The sequence below is a fragment of the Cetorhinus maximus genome, chromosome 3 (assembly GCF_964194155.1).
Source record: "Cetorhinus maximus chromosome 3, sCetMax3.hap1.1, whole genome shotgun sequence".
In the NCBI taxonomy this organism is placed as follows: Eukaryota; Metazoa; Chordata; class Chondrichthyes; order Lamniformes; family Cetorhinidae; genus Cetorhinus; species Cetorhinus maximus.
The window spans coordinates 121691452-121708807 of NC_135881.1; the positions used below are offsets into that span (position 1 = coordinate 121691452).

The 17356-nt window shown below is 42.7% G+C and overlaps 1 protein-coding gene across 1 annotated transcript in view; it reads left to right on the forward strand.

Moving 5' to 3' along the window:
• The window catches only part of LOC144678871 (dynein axonemal heavy chain 11-like), a 552140-nt gene that overhangs the window by 16740 nt on the left and 518044 nt on the right, over positions 1-17356 (forward strand). Inside the window, exons 4-6 of the mRNA XM_078538870.1 lie at positions 10771-10960; positions 11121-11220; positions 16577-16788. Of these exons, the coding sequence (XP_078394996.1) occupies positions 10771-10960; positions 11121-11220; positions 16577-16788 (502 nt within the window). The remainder of the gene's footprint in view (positions 1-10770; positions 10961-11120; positions 11221-16576; positions 16789-17356) is intronic.

A 17356-nucleotide genomic window follows, 5' to 3' on the forward strand; every position in this document is an offset into this window, starting at 1 on the left:
GTATAATAGTCAGCAGGCTGCCTTACCTCTGCTGTGGATGTCGGGGGAGCACCAAGGCGCAGAAGCAGGGTTAGAAAGGTCCAGAAGGCTCAATTGCGCAATGTGGGCAAGGGTGTCAATCACTTTTACTTAATGTTGACTATTGTAAATATACTCCCAAGAGCATCTCCTTGCCTTTGGCTCCTTGTTATGTTGAGCAGTGTTCATGTCAATCAGATGTGAAACCTTGCTTCCTGCACAAAACAAAGGCTACTGTCGCAGTCCAGGGCCTTTGTAACCTGAGTGCAGAGTTTTCCCGGCTTCAAAGGCACTGTCCAGATTAGTGATTCCTGCACCTCGTGTTTGCTGCAAGAGTCTCGTACCCAAGCGACACTGGGTTCCGTGATGTTCTCTGTGCTCTCAGCACCTTAGGGGCAGGGCAGCCTCTCCGCCCCCATTCCGACACCATTCCTGACAGGTGAAGATGTGGTGCCGAAGATGACGGGTGATGAAGCCTACCAAAGGATCAAGTTGTCTGAAAGTCCATGTGGCCGCTATTTCTCAGCATCGTTTCCATGATATAAGCCTCTGCACAGAGCGTATGTGTGCTGCCCTCAGCCAGACAGGTGTCAGACGTTCGCAGAAGCAATGTGGAGATCTCAGGGGTGTTCTCACTGCATCTCGTCATCATCCGCCTGGAATCTTGTGACAATGAGGGCCTCATGGCCACGCCTGCCTCGTCTGGCCAGTGCAATGGCCTCATCGCCTGCACCCTCACCTTCCAGGACCTCACCCCCTTCGACTTCCTCCTCATTGGAGGAGACGTGCAACTCTTCCATCTCCTCACCATCCAGGTCCTCCTCCCTTTGCATCACCAGGTTTTGTGGCGCAGCAAGCCACTGTGATGTGCCACACCCTCTGGGGAATGTATTGCAGTGCTCCACCCGATCCGTCCAGGCACTGGAACCTCATTTTCAGGATGCCCATAAGTGTGCTCAGCCAAACTCCGGGTTTGGCATGAGCCTCATTGTACCTTCTCTCACCAGGAGTCTGAGACCGCTGCACAGGCGTCATCATCCACGACTTCTGTGGACAGCCCTTGTCCCCGAGGAGCCAACCCTGCATCCTGTGTGGTCCCTGGAAGTGTTAGGGATCTGAGCCCTGCTAAGGATGTATGAGTCATGGATGCTTCTGGGCTATCTTGCACACACCTGCCTGATCCGTTTGTTATGGTCGCAGACCAGCTGAACATTGAGAGAGTGGAAGCCTTTGTGGTTCACATACTGGACTGCTTGTTGCCAGGGAGATTTAAGAGCCATGTGGGTGCATTCGATGGCACCCTGCACCTGTGGGAATCTGGAAATCTGAGCAAATTCCAGCGCTCTTACTTCCTGGCTGGCCTGATAGCTGTTGAAATTGACAAAGGTATGCGCCTTGGCAAAAAGGCCGCACGTGACCACCTGGATACACTTGTGGGTGGAAGCTTGCGAGATCCTGCATAGGTCCCCAGTGGAGCCCTGAAAGGAGCCACTGCCTTGGAAATTGAGTGCAATGGTAACTTTAACTGCCAATGGCAGTGGATGCCTTCCAAATCCCCATGGTGCCAAATCCTGCAGAAGGTGGCATATGTGCATGACCAGTTCCCTTGACATATGCAGGCATCAGCCTGGTTCTCACTCATCTGCAGATAACACATGTGCTGCCTGTAGACCCTGGGTCTCGCGATGTGCCTATTAGCGATGGCTCTGTGGGGCTCATCCTCTGTGTGTGGAGGAGGCCATGCGGTCCCTTGATCTTCAGGGTTCTGCTCCTCCCTTTGGTGAGCCAGGAGCCTTTGTCACATTCTTCTCCTTTGCTCCTGTCCATAAGCAGTGAGGCAGACAGCAAGTTCACCAGACTTCATGTTCTTGATGGTCTCTTTAGAGATGTACTACTGAGAGGCTTCCTTAGTTGAATAGCGAACTTTATTTATAGAGCTGCTAGATTAGCTGCAGGCCTCTAGCAAGGCTACATACACACTCTAGACTAGGAAAACTCCGCCCCTTATAAACTTCCCCATGCTCGGTGTTGATTGGCTGTTCTGACCACATGATCATTACTCAGTAAGGCTGGCCTTAAAGCAACAACCACCACATCCCTCCCCCTTTAATTCCTTGTTTTACATTCCTTATTTACTTTATTACTTTTACAGAAATTACTTTATACAGGTGAATAGAAAACAATATAAAAAAATCTTAGAAATAATCACACTGGCACTTTGTCATGAATTCAGATTATACACTTATATACATAGGTCCAGTAATTATAAATCAAATCATTGAGGGGGTTTTCTGTTCCGGGTAGAGCGGCGTAATTCAGTAGCCTGAGGTTCTCCTACAGGATTGATACTAACAGGTACCCCTTTTGGCAAAGGCAGTTCATTACTATTTGATTCAATGGAAACATCAGTTATGTCTATAACAGGTTGATCAGGTACTTTGGTGCTTACGGGTTCGATAACATTCGTTGGTGACAACACTGACTGTGGAAGCGTCTTCCTGCTCCTCAGGTGATCCATGTGTTTACAAACAATCTGGCCTTCCATGTCTACTTGGCATGAAAGGGGTCCGGTCTCTCGGACAATAATCCCTGGGATCCAACTTGGACCGCTACTGAAGCTCCTTACATATACGGCTTCATCTACTATAAATTTCCCGGCTCTGCTACGAAAATCGTGACTTGTTTTCTGATTACCTTGGTTCTTCTCTCTGGCAAATTTGGAAACACGAGGCTCAGTCTTGTTTCTGAGATGACACTTCATAAACAGTTCTGCTGGTGGAACTTCCGTGGTTGCATGTGGTGTCATGCGGTAGCTCAGAAGGAAGCATGGGAATTTGATTTGCAAGGTTCCTCCTGACAATTTTTTAGCCCTGACTTGAAAGTTTGGATGGCTCTCGGCTAGTCCGTTTGATGCTGGGTGGTAAGGCACTGTTCGGATGTGTTTAATGCCGTTTAGATTAGTGAAGTTCTGAAATTCAGCGCTTGTAAATAGGGCTCCATTATCTGATACAAAAACTTCAGGCAATCCGTGAGTCGGTAACAATGGCGTAACCTTTCGATGGTAGCATTCGACGTAGGTACATTTTGAATGTGCGTCGATTATGACCAAAACCTTAGTGCCTAGGAATGGACCCAGGTCGTCTATATGGATCCACACCCATGGTCGGCTAGGCCATTCCCAAGGATGTAGTGGGGCTGCAGCTGGCAACTTTTGTTGCAGTTGGCACTGTTGACAGTACTGGACTAACTTCTTGATATCTGCTTCTATACTAGGCCACCACATGTAACTCCTAGTGAGCATTTTCATTTTAGGAATGCCAGAATGAGTGCTGTGTAATTCCATTAGGAGCAGTTCTCTGCCTGGTACAGGAACTCTTGCTCCCAGAGTATGATGCCATCCTGACAACTCAGTTCATACTTGCGGGTAAAAGATGGTTTCATTTTCTTGGAGACTGGGTCATTTAACCACCCTGTAAGTATCTGGTGTCTCACTTTGAACAGAAGCTGATCTCGATTGGTCCAGTTCCTGATCTGCTTCACGTCGATGGTGATGTGTTTAAAAAATTCATTGCAAGGACGATTTCTTGGGGTACAGGAGTACACAAAATGCTTTCTTGCAAGGGTAGGTGGCTTGCTATGTGTATCCCAGTTCAGTGCTTGAAAGTGTATTCGTAGGCGGACAGAAATAATGCCCATTGCTGAATTCTTGCCGAGGCTATCGACGGGATAGCCTTGTCTTCTTTGAAAAGGCCCAAAAGCAGTTTATGATCAGCGACTGTAGTAAAGTGCCTGCCATGTAAGTACTGGTGGGATTTTCTAACTCTGAAGATTATTGACAGTCCTTCCTTCTCAGTCTGCCAATTATCTTTTTCGGCCACTAAGAGGGTTCTTGATATGTAACCTAATGACCTCTCACAGCCATTGTCCATTTCATGGGCAACACTGCATCAACACAATACGGAGAGGCATCGCAGGTCAATATCAATTCTTTAGATGTGTCAAAGTGCACTAAAATTGTTGAGGAGTGCAGCAGTTGTTTTTACTCTGCTGAAAGCTGCCTCCTGTGAAGCCTTCCAGGACTAACGATGGTGTTTCTTCAGCAGTATGTGCAAGGGGGCCAGTACAGTCGATAGGTTGGGTAAAAATCGCCCGTAGTAGTTTACCATACCTAAAAATGATTTGAGTTTGGTGATATTTGTGGGGGAAGGCGCCTCCTTTATCGTCTTAACCTTTTCTTCCACAGGGTGCAATCCTTGTGCGTCTACATGGTGCCCCAGATAGGTGACCTTGGTGGCTTGGAAAGTGCTTTTCTTTTTCAGGTGGTCTCTAGCTTCCAGAAATATTATTAATACCTCCTGTAAATTTGCTAAATGCTCGGCCTCTGTCGATCCAGTTATGAGGCCATCGTCAAGATATACTACAACCTGTGGTAATCCCTGTAGCAAACTCTCCTTCGTCCTTTGAAATATTTCACATGCCAAGAACGCACCAAAAGGTAGGCATGTTTACTTGAATAGACCTTTGTGTGTGTTTATTGTGACATACACCCGGGGTGTGTTACCTAACTCCAGTTGCTGGTACACGTGGCTCATATCCAAGCCAGTGTAGGATTGACCTCCTGCCAGCTTTGCATACAAGTCTTCAGTTCTTGGAATTGGATATTTATCAACTTGGCGGCCTGATTAACTGTTAGCTTATAATCGCCGCAAATGCAGATGGTCTTATCTGGTTTCAGTATGGGGATGAAAGGTGCTGCCCATTCCGAAAATTGAACTGGCTGTATGATGCATAGTTCCTCCAACCTGTTTAACTCAGCACCCACTTCTTCTCTTAAGGCATATGGTACCGGTCTTGCCTTTTAAAAAAAAAAATCGGGGAGTTGCCTCTGGATCAACATAAATCTTGGCTTACGAGCCTTTGATTTTTCCTAATTCGTTGCAAAAGACGCTGTCTTTTTTTAAACAATTCTAGCAGTCCTCCTGCCTGCCCTTGAAAAATCTCGGACCAATTTAACTTGATTTCTTTGAGCCAATCACGGCCCAGAAGGCTTGGTCCTTCCCTAGTCACTATTATTACTGGGAGCTGGGCTGACTGCTGCCTACAGCTCACAGGTACCATGGCGGCGCCTTCTACTTTTATGGCTTCTCCCATTAAGTCTTCAACTGGGCAAAAGTTCTGTCCAGGCTTAAGGTTGGGTACCTTCTCTCAGGTACTGAAATGCGTGTTCATCCATCACTGTGGCTGATGCCTCTGTATCCACCTCCATAACTAGAGCCTTCCCGTTTACATGAAGTGTGACAATAATAGGATCTGCCTTGGCTGCTTTAGGATTAAAAAGAGAGTGAATGTCAGAATCAGTTATTTCAGGCTCTTTCACATATGTACTTCTAACATCTTTGCTGGCTGGTTATTTGGCACTCTGGACTTAGCTCTGTACTGATTTATCAAATGTCCTCTTTTGTGACAGTAATTGCACTCAACCTCCTTAAATCTACATGTTTCAGGAGTGTGGTTACACCCACATCAGTAACATTTCAACTTCAGGATCACTGTTTGATTGCCTCCGGTATGTTTTTTTGATTTCTGGGTGATTGGGAATGACTCCCACTTCGCGGCTGCTTCAGTGGTTTTGGCACCACGCCTGGCTGCAGGTTCCCGCCCTAACTGGTGAACGGCGCCATTTTGCAAGCTCTGTAGCTCCTGTGAATCTTTTCAGCACTGGCCATGGAAAGCACTATCTCCATTGCTCGTTTAAAATTTATATCGACTTCTGCCAGCAAACGATGCTGAATGCCACAAGCTAACTGATACCACAGCATGTCGCTCAAGGTCGCTCCGAAATCACAATGCCCTGACAATTGCTTCAACTTAGCAATATAAATTGAGATCGATTTGCCTAGGGCCCTCACCGTCGTATTAAATTTGAATCTTTGCATAATGGCTGATGGTTTGGTCTGAAAATGGCCCTTCACTAAATCCACAAGCTCACTGAATGATTTGGAGTCGGGCACGCTTGGGGCTGTGAGACTGCAAATAAGGATATAGGTTTGACTTCCACAGATGCTCAAGAGAATTGCTTTGCGCTTTGCCTCCTCCACTATTTCGTTGGCCTGGAAATAAAACCCAAGGCGCTCGATATATTGAGTTCAGTCCTCCGTGGAGGAGTCAAATGACTCACCCTCCTGAAGGGAGGCACCCTGGTGAGTATATATATTTTTTCCTTCTTTAAGACAAGATACTCATGGTTGTAGGGCGAGAGGTAGTGCCAGGATCATTTATCCTCATCGCCAGATGTAGAGATGTACTATTGAGAGGCTTCTTTAGTTAAATAATGAACTTTTTTTACAGAGCTGCTGAATTAGCTGCAGGCCTCTAGCAAGGCTACAATACACACTCTAGACCAGGAAAACTACGCCCTTTATAAACTTCCCCATGCTCGGCGTTGATTGGCTGTTCTGACCACATGACCCTTACTCAGTAAGTCTGGCCTTAAAGCAACAATCACCACAGTCTCCTCACTGCAGTATCAAAGAGAGAGATGCAAGGGTTAGCAATTATTTCCTAAGGACTGCTCTTGGTCCAGTCATTGCTTGCGGCTGCCTCTCAAGGCCCCTTAAAGCATGCCAGAGAGTCCAGGCCACCACATGGATGCCCAGTGTTTAGTGCATATGATGGCTCACCATGCCCGCACCCAGCACCCCTCCACACTACATGACTGAGTAGCGGCAGCTTCAGTTACTCAACTGCATTCTGAACTCTCAGCTCAGACGCAGGCATTTTCCTAACCTGGACTCCAAGGCTTCATGGTTTGCTTGCACCATACAGGTGACTTCGCAATGTCAACTGAAACATAATGCAAGGGACTAGGAGTGCACCCCTCCGTCAGTGTTTGGTGGCTGCCTTTCCCATCAGGATCCTCAGGCTTATCCAGTTGTGCAATGGCAGCACCTTAGCACTCATTCAAGTTTGAAGTGTGCGTGTGAGGAGTTAACAGTAGATGAGCAGTCATTGGCACTGTGAGGAATTAGTGCTGCTTGAGTGGATACAGTTGCTTGACTAGGCTGACTCCAAGCATGTCACTTCAGCTCAAGCTAAACGCTCTCAGTTGCAGTGGAGTGCTCACCTTTTACATGCTGTGCCATTAGCCCGGCCATTTTCTCCCCCAACTCCCACATGTGTTTGTGCTGAAACTTCAGTTGGTGTTGCCTTAATCCCCCTTTGCACTGTCGCCCTTGTCTCGAGGTTGCCTTCTCCTGCTTTGCATTGTCACCCTTGCCCTGGCACCATAAGCCAGCCACGAAGAAGCCCCTGCGCAGACTTGTCTGTGCCTCCACCTGAATCCGGGGAGCTGCTGAGATCATCATGAGCGCTGTGCAAAGTTGTGTGCCCTCACCTCCGAGTTCCCCTCGAAGTTGAGGTCACGAGGTCCCTATCTTTTTAAAGGTAGTTGTAAGTCACGGTGTTGTGGGATTTAAATTTGATGTAGGGGGATGATTCCAGAGTGTGGCCATGATAATTAGTTGCTAAATTATTACAATTAAGTTTCTGTCGTTCGACGGCGGGAAACGCGGCCCGCCATTGATGAGGGAGGGGACAATCTCGTCCTGGATTTACGTCGTTGAGAAACGTGACTAGGGCCTTCTCACGAGATTATCTGATCTTGCCACCGAACACACCTGCTGTTAATGGGGGCGGAAAATCCCGGCCATGGTGTCTGATTTTTGCTGTTGTAAACAAAAAAAATATATTGAATGCACAGTTATCTTGGTTCTGTGCGTTTTATGCTTCAGTACAGTTTTAAGGTTTGTGCAGAGCAAAACAGAATGTAAAATACATCACCTACAGAATATTTAACAGAATACCTGAGATCCAGTTAACTTGTGTAATTGTCAGCTGTGTGTAATTGTGTAATTAGAGGCAGTCTTCCAACCTCCTCACTTGCATCTTTGTACATTATCCCTTTTTAGAACCCTTCTGCTTGTTCTCAGTCATCTTCATTACTTCTGTTTCTGAAAATAAAGACATGTATTTATATCATCTTATCACATCCCAACATGCTGCAGGCAGTGAAGCATTTTTGAGGTACAATCATTGCTTTTTTTATAGGCAGCCATTTTGAATACATTAACAGTCCATAAACAGCAATGAGATGAACTATTAATTAATCTGTTTTGTTGGTGGCCAAGACCCAGAAGTTTGCTGGTCTTCAAGTAGTACTGAGAGATCAAATAGCGCTATGATCGCTGAGCGTGCAATTTAACATTGTCCTCAAAAGCAATACAACACTCCCTCAGCAATTGACTGAAATATCTGCCTAAATTATGACCTCCAATGGGGCTTAGACCCACTACCTTCTGATTTAGGTGAAAAGACTCCCAACTAAGCCATGTTGTCAAGTGCTAATTCAAGTTAAGTACACAAAAACACTGCAGCAAATTCATTTGGGGTCTGGAAAGCACTTTGGCATCAACAGCTATACATATTATATGAATGCATATAGTTGTTTTGTAAATTGAACACTGTGTACCCTGTCCAAGCTAGAATACCAGCATTAGAAATACATACGTATTGAAATGTTTGTTTAGATTATCCCCACCAGAGCTGTAGCCTTCTCGGAAGGTTAACCAATATCCAGCAGGAGCTATCTGGTCAGTTTCTTGTTGTGATTGTCTTTTTGAAATGCTGTGTTTTTATAGCTCTACACAGTCTACCTTTTTTGAAAAAAATGTTTCCAGTTTGTTTGAGAGATCTGGCTGGCTGTCTCTCTAGCTTGAGAGATAATTTTCTTTGTGGGACACAGCTTGAAAGGTTTTGAGAAGCACTGAATGAAAGAGTGCTGTTCAAATTTGTAATCAAGAATGACACTTGTCTTGTGTGAATTAGACCTATGGTGTTGGGCAGATTGTATAGATTGGCTTTTGGTATCCTTGGTTGTGTCTGTGGTCCCAGTGAATAGGTTAAGCTTATTTTGAACATTCTACAGAGCCAGATTTTGCAATAATAATGATGGTAAAAGTGCCAGCGCTTGCTGTCTTTATTCCTCCGAAACATGGGATTGCTGACAACAACTTCTGGAGTCCACATGTACACAGTGATACGTGGCGATCCAGAAGTTGCTGTTAGTAATTCCATGCTTCTCCATATGGTGCACTGTTGAAGTCCCCTAGACTGCAAACAAATAGAAATTCCTGAAATTGCCCTGCCATCTTGCATTTTGTTGAATGATGTGTTAACTGGGTTTTTAATGGTGTACTGAGTTCAAAACTACTTTGGAAAAGCTAATCTTATATTTGTGGAATGTCAAGTTTTTCTATTATGATAAAAAAGTCACCATTTTAAATTTTCTTTTAGTGTTTGTTAAGGATATTTCAACTTCTATCATAATCCATATGTATGTTCCAATCATTTATTTCAGCCCCTCTACAATTTTAATTGCAAGTGGAAAAAATGTGTGCAGTTTACTTCCTAGTTTGCCATCTGAGAATACTTCAGTGTGATTGACTGCTTTCTTTGCTTGATGATGTCACTGCTGCTGGACACTTAATGATTCCCTTGACTTGGCGCCAGATTCAAGCTAACGTCGGAAAAGTGGAAATCCACACCACAGAAATCACTAGATCTTTGTGGGCAGTTTTCTGTGAGGTCACTGCCAAGTGCTGTCACGTCATCATTGTCCGCAAAATCAGGACCATGGTTGTTTTTTTGCCTCTGCAGTTTTGCTTGCTCATTAACTTTGCTTGAACTGCGTTCCCTCAATGATTAGCCATTGATTGCTATCAGGTCACAAAAATTATCTCGTTTAGATGCCTATACACAAACACTATTACTGAAACAAAAGCTAATAAAATGTAATTAAATCACACAAAAGCCAGTATATTTATTATTGTAATACTATATTGCTAATCTACGAAAAGGAAGAAATTCAATTCCAATTACAAATAAATAAGTTAAATACTTATATATATACTATTTTAACTTTAATTTTAACTTTTTCTTAACATAAATGGTTCTAACCATTTTTCCCTTAATTTTAACTTGATGCGCTTAAATTTGTCATTTTTTAAATTCCTCTCCTCCCTGCGATTCTGTTGTCTTACTTGGAGTTGGGAGCTATTTAAGAAATTTGGCCTTTGGCAAAAAAAGAATATTTCCTAGAGGTTACTTTTTCAGCCACCAAATGGCAAAGATTGTTGCGCAATGAGTGTAGAACACCAGAAAATTATAAGGCTACTGTAAATCATGATAGTCAGTTACTGACTTTTAGCAGACAACAGTAACCACTGTAACTAAAACAGAAAATTCTGGAAACAGCAGGTCAGGCAGCATCTGTTAAGAGAACAAACAAGTTAATATTTCAGGCTTTCGCTCTGTCAGAACTGAAAGGCATTACAGATGAACAACGTTTAAAAAGAATCAGAACCAGAGGATTGGGAAAATAGCACTAACACGCACGCACACACACACACACACACACACACACACACACACACGGGAAAAAGAGTGGATGACTGGCAAAGCGCTTAAGTCTAAAACAGGAAACGGCTGAATAGCAGAAGTGATATAAACTTACAAAGATAGGAGGCATAATGAGAAAAATCAAATAAATAAATGACATAGTCACGATAGCATGTGTTTAATCACTCTGTGGTGTTTTGGATTTCCTTATATTAAAGTGCAGTTCCAATTCATATCATTTAATGAAAGAGAAATTGTTTGGCCATTTCTGTCTCATTCCTGCTTTGTGCACTTTAGGCTAGGTCATTATGACCGGTTAATAGTTCATCCAATTGAATCGATGGTAATCAAATGGACTCATCAAATTCGGGATGTACTGGAGAAGGATTCTTCTGAACCATTGCTGCAAGGGCTAAATCCAGGTCCAAAGATGGAGTTGGATTTCTGGAAGGCAAGGAAAGAAAACTTGCTGTGCATTCATGAACAAGTAAGTGGAGTAAAAACAGAGATATACTTTTTAATTGTCAATTCTTTTTTTATTTTCAGATTTTGGAAAAATTGGAGAAAGTTTGGTTCCCATTGTCACAATTGTTTATTAATCTGTGCAGGAAATTAATCTTAATTTAACTTTTGCATTCTTCTTCTAGCTTCAGACCCCAGTTGTTCGAAAAATGGCCAAAATTCTAGAAACAACAGAAAGCAGCTACTTTCCCACTTTCAAACAAAGTTTACAAGATGTTGTAGGTGGTAGGTACTGCTCTTACATTTTGTAAGTAACATTTGTGGAATATTTTCCAGTGCAAATATGATCAGTAGTGACTCTGAACAGTGTAAATATTAGTTCTAGTTTGTTGATACAGAGGCTGCTTTATATTAACCATTTTGTATCCATAAAAATGATTCTGCATTGTGTTGGTAGAAAAATTTTGCCTGGGTATGAAGTTGCTGAACTGCTCCTTTTCCTTTGAGCAAAATCTATGAGAACACTCTTGCCCCATATTAATTCCATATAGCCCACAGTTGGCAGTTGCTAAGATTCAAGAAATTCTCGGGGGATTAACTATTTAAAAACTTTTGGAGTATGATACCAACAAGGATTCTTCTGATCTTCAGCTTTTTATGCCATTTCTACAGGATTTTGTTCGATCTTTTGTTGAAATTATGGCAGGATATCAAGACGATGTCAACTCCTGAATTGTTTTTACCTTTCTAACATTATCATAAAACAGAACATTGAAACTGAATCAGTATTTTAAGGTCATTGTACAAATGTAGCACTCTGGTTTTCCTTACTAAAATATAAAATGGAACTGAATCTGCAACTCAAATTTGTTGCCTCGACTTAGCTCTTCTCAAACTACTGTGCTCTGGATAAATCGGATTGCTACTCCACTGTCCACAGAAGGTTAAAAACCTGTTGTCTGTTTGAAGCACTTGTTTCCTTTTTAGATGAAACAATGAATGTAGATTGATCTACATCATGCTTGCTTGTGATGCTGCAACTAATTCTACCAGTATGGCCTCTGTAACATGAAACTTATACAAGGGTCTAATATTCATGTCACTCAAATTGATATATAATTATAAAAGTAGTGATGTTAACACTTAATAAAACAAAACAGTACCATAACATTTCATCACAGGTATCAATAGTAGGTGGCTTACCTTGTGAGTTAGGCATATTAGTCATGTGCCTACAATATTCATAATTACTAGCATTTATGGTGCCTACAATGGTTCACCAAAATTTTGAAGCATCTTGTAAAATTAATAAAATATTATTTGATCTCCTGTGGCATTGCATGCAGTGAATTAGAGAAATGGATACCCTCTTTTCTGCCTTGGATGGCTTTAGTCTTCTCTTAGAACCATAGAAAAGTTACAGCACATAAGGAGGCTATTTGGTCCATCTTGTCCATGCCAGCCCAAGGACACTCAGGTGCCCTTTCTAACCCCAACTTCCTGCACCCGACCCATAGCCCTGCAGCTTACAGCACTTAAGGTGCAGATCCAGGTACTTTTTACAAGAGTTTAGAGTTTCTGCCTCTACCACCAACTTGGGCAGCGAATTCCAGACACCCACTACCCTCTGCGTAAAAAAGTTCTTCCTCATGTCCCCCCTACATCTTCTGCCACTTATCTTGAATCTATGTCCCCTGGTTCTAGAATTCTCCACCAAGGGAAACAATTTTATCCTGTTCACTCTATCTATTCCCCTCATAATTTTGTACACCTCAATCAAGTCACCTCTCAGCCTTCTTTGTTCTATGGAAAATAATCCCAACCTATCCAATCTCTCCTCGTAGCTACACTTTTCTAACTCTGGCAACATTCTTGAAAACCTCCTCTGCACTCCCTCCAGGGCTTTTACGTCCTTCCTGTAATGTGGTGACCAGAACTGCACACAATACTCCAGTTGTGGCCTCACCAGTGTTTTATACAATTCCAACATTATATCCTTACTTTTATATTCTATACCTCTGCCAGTGAAGGAGAGCATTTCACATGTCTTCTTTACAACCTTGTCTACTTGAACTGCTGCCTTCAGGGACCTGTGTACTTGTACGCCAAGATCTCTCACTTCATCTACCCCTCTTAGTATATTCCCATTTATTGTGTAATCCCTGTAACTGTTTGACCTCCCTAAATGTATGACCTCTCACTTCTCTATGGTAAAATCCATCTGCCACTTTACCGCCCACTCCACCAACCCATCTATATCGTTTTGGAGATTGGTGGTCTTCTGTTTGTGTTTCTATTTCTCTACACTACTGGTTCTTTTCGTTGAGCTGTTTTTGATTTTCCTCTATATACTTGGTTTTGCATTCAAGGGATGTGGGCGTTGCTGGCTAGGTCAGCATTTATTACCCATCCCTAATTGCCCTTGAGAAGGTGGTAGTGAGCTGCCTTCCTGAACCGCTGCAGTCCATGTGGTGTAGGTACACCCATAGTGCTGTTAGTGAGAGAGTTCTAGGATTTTGACCCAGCAACAGTGAAGGAACGGTGATGTATTTCCAAGTAAGGATGGTGAGTGGCTTGGAGGGGAACTTCCAGTTGGTTGTGTCCCTATGTGTCTGCTGCCCTTGTCCTTCTAGATGGCAGTGGTCGTGAGTTAGGATGGTGCTGTCTAAGGAGCCTTGGTGAGTTCCCGCAGTGCATCTTGTAGATGGTGCACACTGCTGCCATTGTGTGTTGGTGGTGGAGGGAGAGAATGTTTGTTCATGGGGAGCCGGTCAAGCGGGCTGCTTTGTCCTGGATGGTGTTTGAATGTCAAGGGGCGAGAGTTAGATTCTCTCATGTTGGAGATGGTCATTGCCAGGCACTTATGTGACGCGAATGTTACTTGCCACTTGTCAGCCCAAGCCTGGATATTTTCCAGGTCTTGCTGCATTTAGACATGGACTGCTTCAGTATCTGAGGAGTCGCGAATGATGCTGAATATTATGTAATCATCAGCGAACATCCCTACTTCTGACCTTATGATGGAAGGAAGGTCATTAATGAAGCAGCTGAAGGTGGTTGAGCCTAGGACACTACCCTGAGGAACTCATGCAGTGATGTCCTGGAGTAGAGATGATTGATCTCCAACAACCACAACCATCTTCCTTTGTGCTAGGTATGACTCCAACCAGCGGACAGTTTCTCCCCTGATTCCCATTGACTCCAGTTTTGTTGGAGCTCCTTGATGCTACACTCGGTCAAATGCTGCCTTGATGTCAAGGGCAGTCACTCTCACCTCTCCTCTGGAGTTAAGCTCTTTTGTCTGTTATGACGTAGCAGATGATATGTGCCAGGCGGATCAAATCCATGAGGGAAACCTGATACTGCCATCACAATGGTTTTGCAATTTGTATTTATTTCAAGATGTGTGCATTGAATTCAGAAGTAATAAGTCCATCAAGACCTCCAGAGATTTAAAAAAAAAACTAAATTAAAATATTTATGAACAAAAGACAATATGTCAAACACATACATACTTTTCCAGTTACTTAATACTATAGTGAATACTAAAATTTCTACCAAACCTGACTCCCAAATACCCATGTAAGGCAACAGTCAAAAAATAGATTTTAAAGTTAGAAAGTCAGGTCAGCACAACTATCATTTTTAAGGACAGAAACTCATGCAGACGTGCTGGAGGCGCTTCCGAGGTGGTTTTACAAGCTTCTGCTATATTTCACAGGGCCCCTCTCAACATAGCCTTTCATTCCCCCTTATTATTCCCTTTTTAATCTGTAAATTCCATTGTCCCATATGCCTTTGAAAATATACTTTCTCATAATATAATGGTACTAATATTTTCATGGTGCTAATATTGTCAGTAACCTTTGGGAAAAATAAACACACTGCTTAGCCTAGCTTCTCTTGTTAGATGTAAACATCCTGCTATCTGCTTGAAATTCAAAACTGCCCTGATTTATCTAACAATGCAAATTCTCCTCACACCTTACATTCTAAGACTTCAGCCATGTTTGTGTATTTAGCATTTTGAACCTAGCTTCTTTTGCTGAGTGAAAGCCTCCAGACCAGCTGTCTTCAATTCAATTACATCCCTCCCACATATGCACACACACTCACGCACACATAAGCACACAGAGAAACCATCCACACCCCATTATTAACCTACTTTTACAATAAATCACAATAATATTATGAAAAAATGTCCATGTTTGAACCAAGGCTGTAATGAGGTCAGGAGCTGAGTGGCCCTGGTGAAACCCAAATTGAGCGTCAGTGCGCAGGTTATTGCTAAGCAAATGGCGCTTGATAACATCGTTGATGACACCTCCTGTCACTTTACTGATGATCAAGAGTAGACTGATGGGCGGTAATTGGCCGGGTTGGATTTGCCCTGCTTTTTGTGTACAGGACATACCTGAGCATTTTTCCACATTGCCAGGTAGATGCCAGTGCTGTAGCTGTACTGGAACAGCTTGGCTAGGGGCGCGGCACATTCTGGAGCACAAGTCTTCAGTAATATTGCCGGAATATTGTCACGGCTGACCTTTGCAGTATCTATTGCCTTCAGACGTTTCTTTACATCATGTAGAGTGAATTGAATTGGCTGAAGACTGGCAACTGTAATGCTGGGGACCAAGGAGGAGACCAAGATGAATCATCCACTTGGCACATCCGTCTGAAGATTGTTGCAAATGCTTCAGCCCTATCTTTTGCACTGATGCGCTGGGCTCCCCCATTATTGAGGATGGAGATGTTTGTGGAGCTTCCTCCTCCAGTGAGTTGTTTAATTGTCCACCACCATTCGCAACTGGTTGTAGCAGGACTGCAGAGCTTACATCTGATCCGTTGGTTGTGGAATCACTTAGTTTTGCCTATCACTTGCTGCTTATGCTGTTTGGCACACAAGTAGCCCTATGTTGTAGCTTCACTAGGTTGACACCTCATTTTTGGGTATGCCTAGTGCTATTTCTGGCATGCCCTCCTGTACTCTGCTTTCTTTTCTGTCTTTTTCCTTTTTTTTTGAGTGGTAGATGAAGGGTGTTAAGGTACAGTATGGCGTGGAAAGTGCAATCAATCAAAGAAGGGAAACTGATGAGTGTGTTGGGATAGTTAAGTTTAAAAGGGGACGAGGATTTGAGCAGCAGGTGAGCTGAGGCAGCAGTGCAGTCAGGCGATGACAGACAGACACGCACAGCCTCTTTTAAGGGAAATGCTCAATATAAACCTCAGCTCAGCGAAACATTTGAAATTTGCCCTCTTGTTTTTCTAATTATGTGAGCAAATACTACAGAGCAGAATTTGCTAGGAGGTAAAGAAAAATGTCCCAACGGTAAAGCTGACTGAAAGGTATTGATCCATTCAGGGAAACTAGACACACTGCAGTGTTAAGTCTACACAATCTAACTTCAGCTCACAGCTATGGGCAAAAATATCATGTGTTAGCACAGGCCAAGACCTGCAAAAAAAAAATGTTTTTATGAAGGCATTAAAAAGTGCAAAAGGCAATCCAGTAGACTCATTTGTTCAATATATTGCAAAATATGCATTTTAAAATTTTGTCTGAACCTTTATTGGAGCGGTTGTTTCCATGCATCAGTATCATATACTAATATTGAATTTTTAATGTTGTAATTTTATTAAGCACTGGTGGAAGTTCAAGATATCGACCTCCATCTTAGACCACTGCTACGCCATATTGAAATTATGCAAGAGAGTGAACTTGCAGAGATTCTTGTGTTCATTCCAGCTCTCTTCCACACCATCTGCCTCATCTGGAGCCACTCCAAATATTATTGCATTCCTATTCGCATCATAGTTCTCCTGCAGGAATTCTGCAATTTGTTGATTGAAAAGGTAATTTTTAATAAGCGTCAAATTGACTTAACAGCTTTCAGTAAGCAAAGTGATAGTGATTAGCAGTGAAGAAATACCTGTTATTAGGGAACTGTTATTCAGTAAAACATGGTAGACATTTGACTTTAGTTGTTAATGGCAATAGGTAGTCTTTTGAAATCAGAGAAGGATTTGATCAGGTTACAAATGGTTAAAAATAAAGAAGCCAATTAGCCCCCAAGAATAAACAGCTAACCAGTCATGGCTTTATTCACTTGAAATACAAATATAAGTCAAATATGGTATCCAAAATTGTTAATAATGGTACATCCTGGGACATTACTGCGTGATTTTTCTGATGAACTTTAAAGTAGAGAAGGTGCTTTAAGAAATAGTCACCTTTATTGTCATGTTTTACACCACAAACCTCAACTTTTTTTTAGCTGTAACAGTAGAAATATACATTTAAAAATAATAGTCAGAGTTCAAATTAAAATATTTCAACTGTCTAATAGTGGTCGATGCTCATGTATATAAAAATGATATTGAGTTTAATGACAGATATCTCACTGCATATTTTTACAACCTT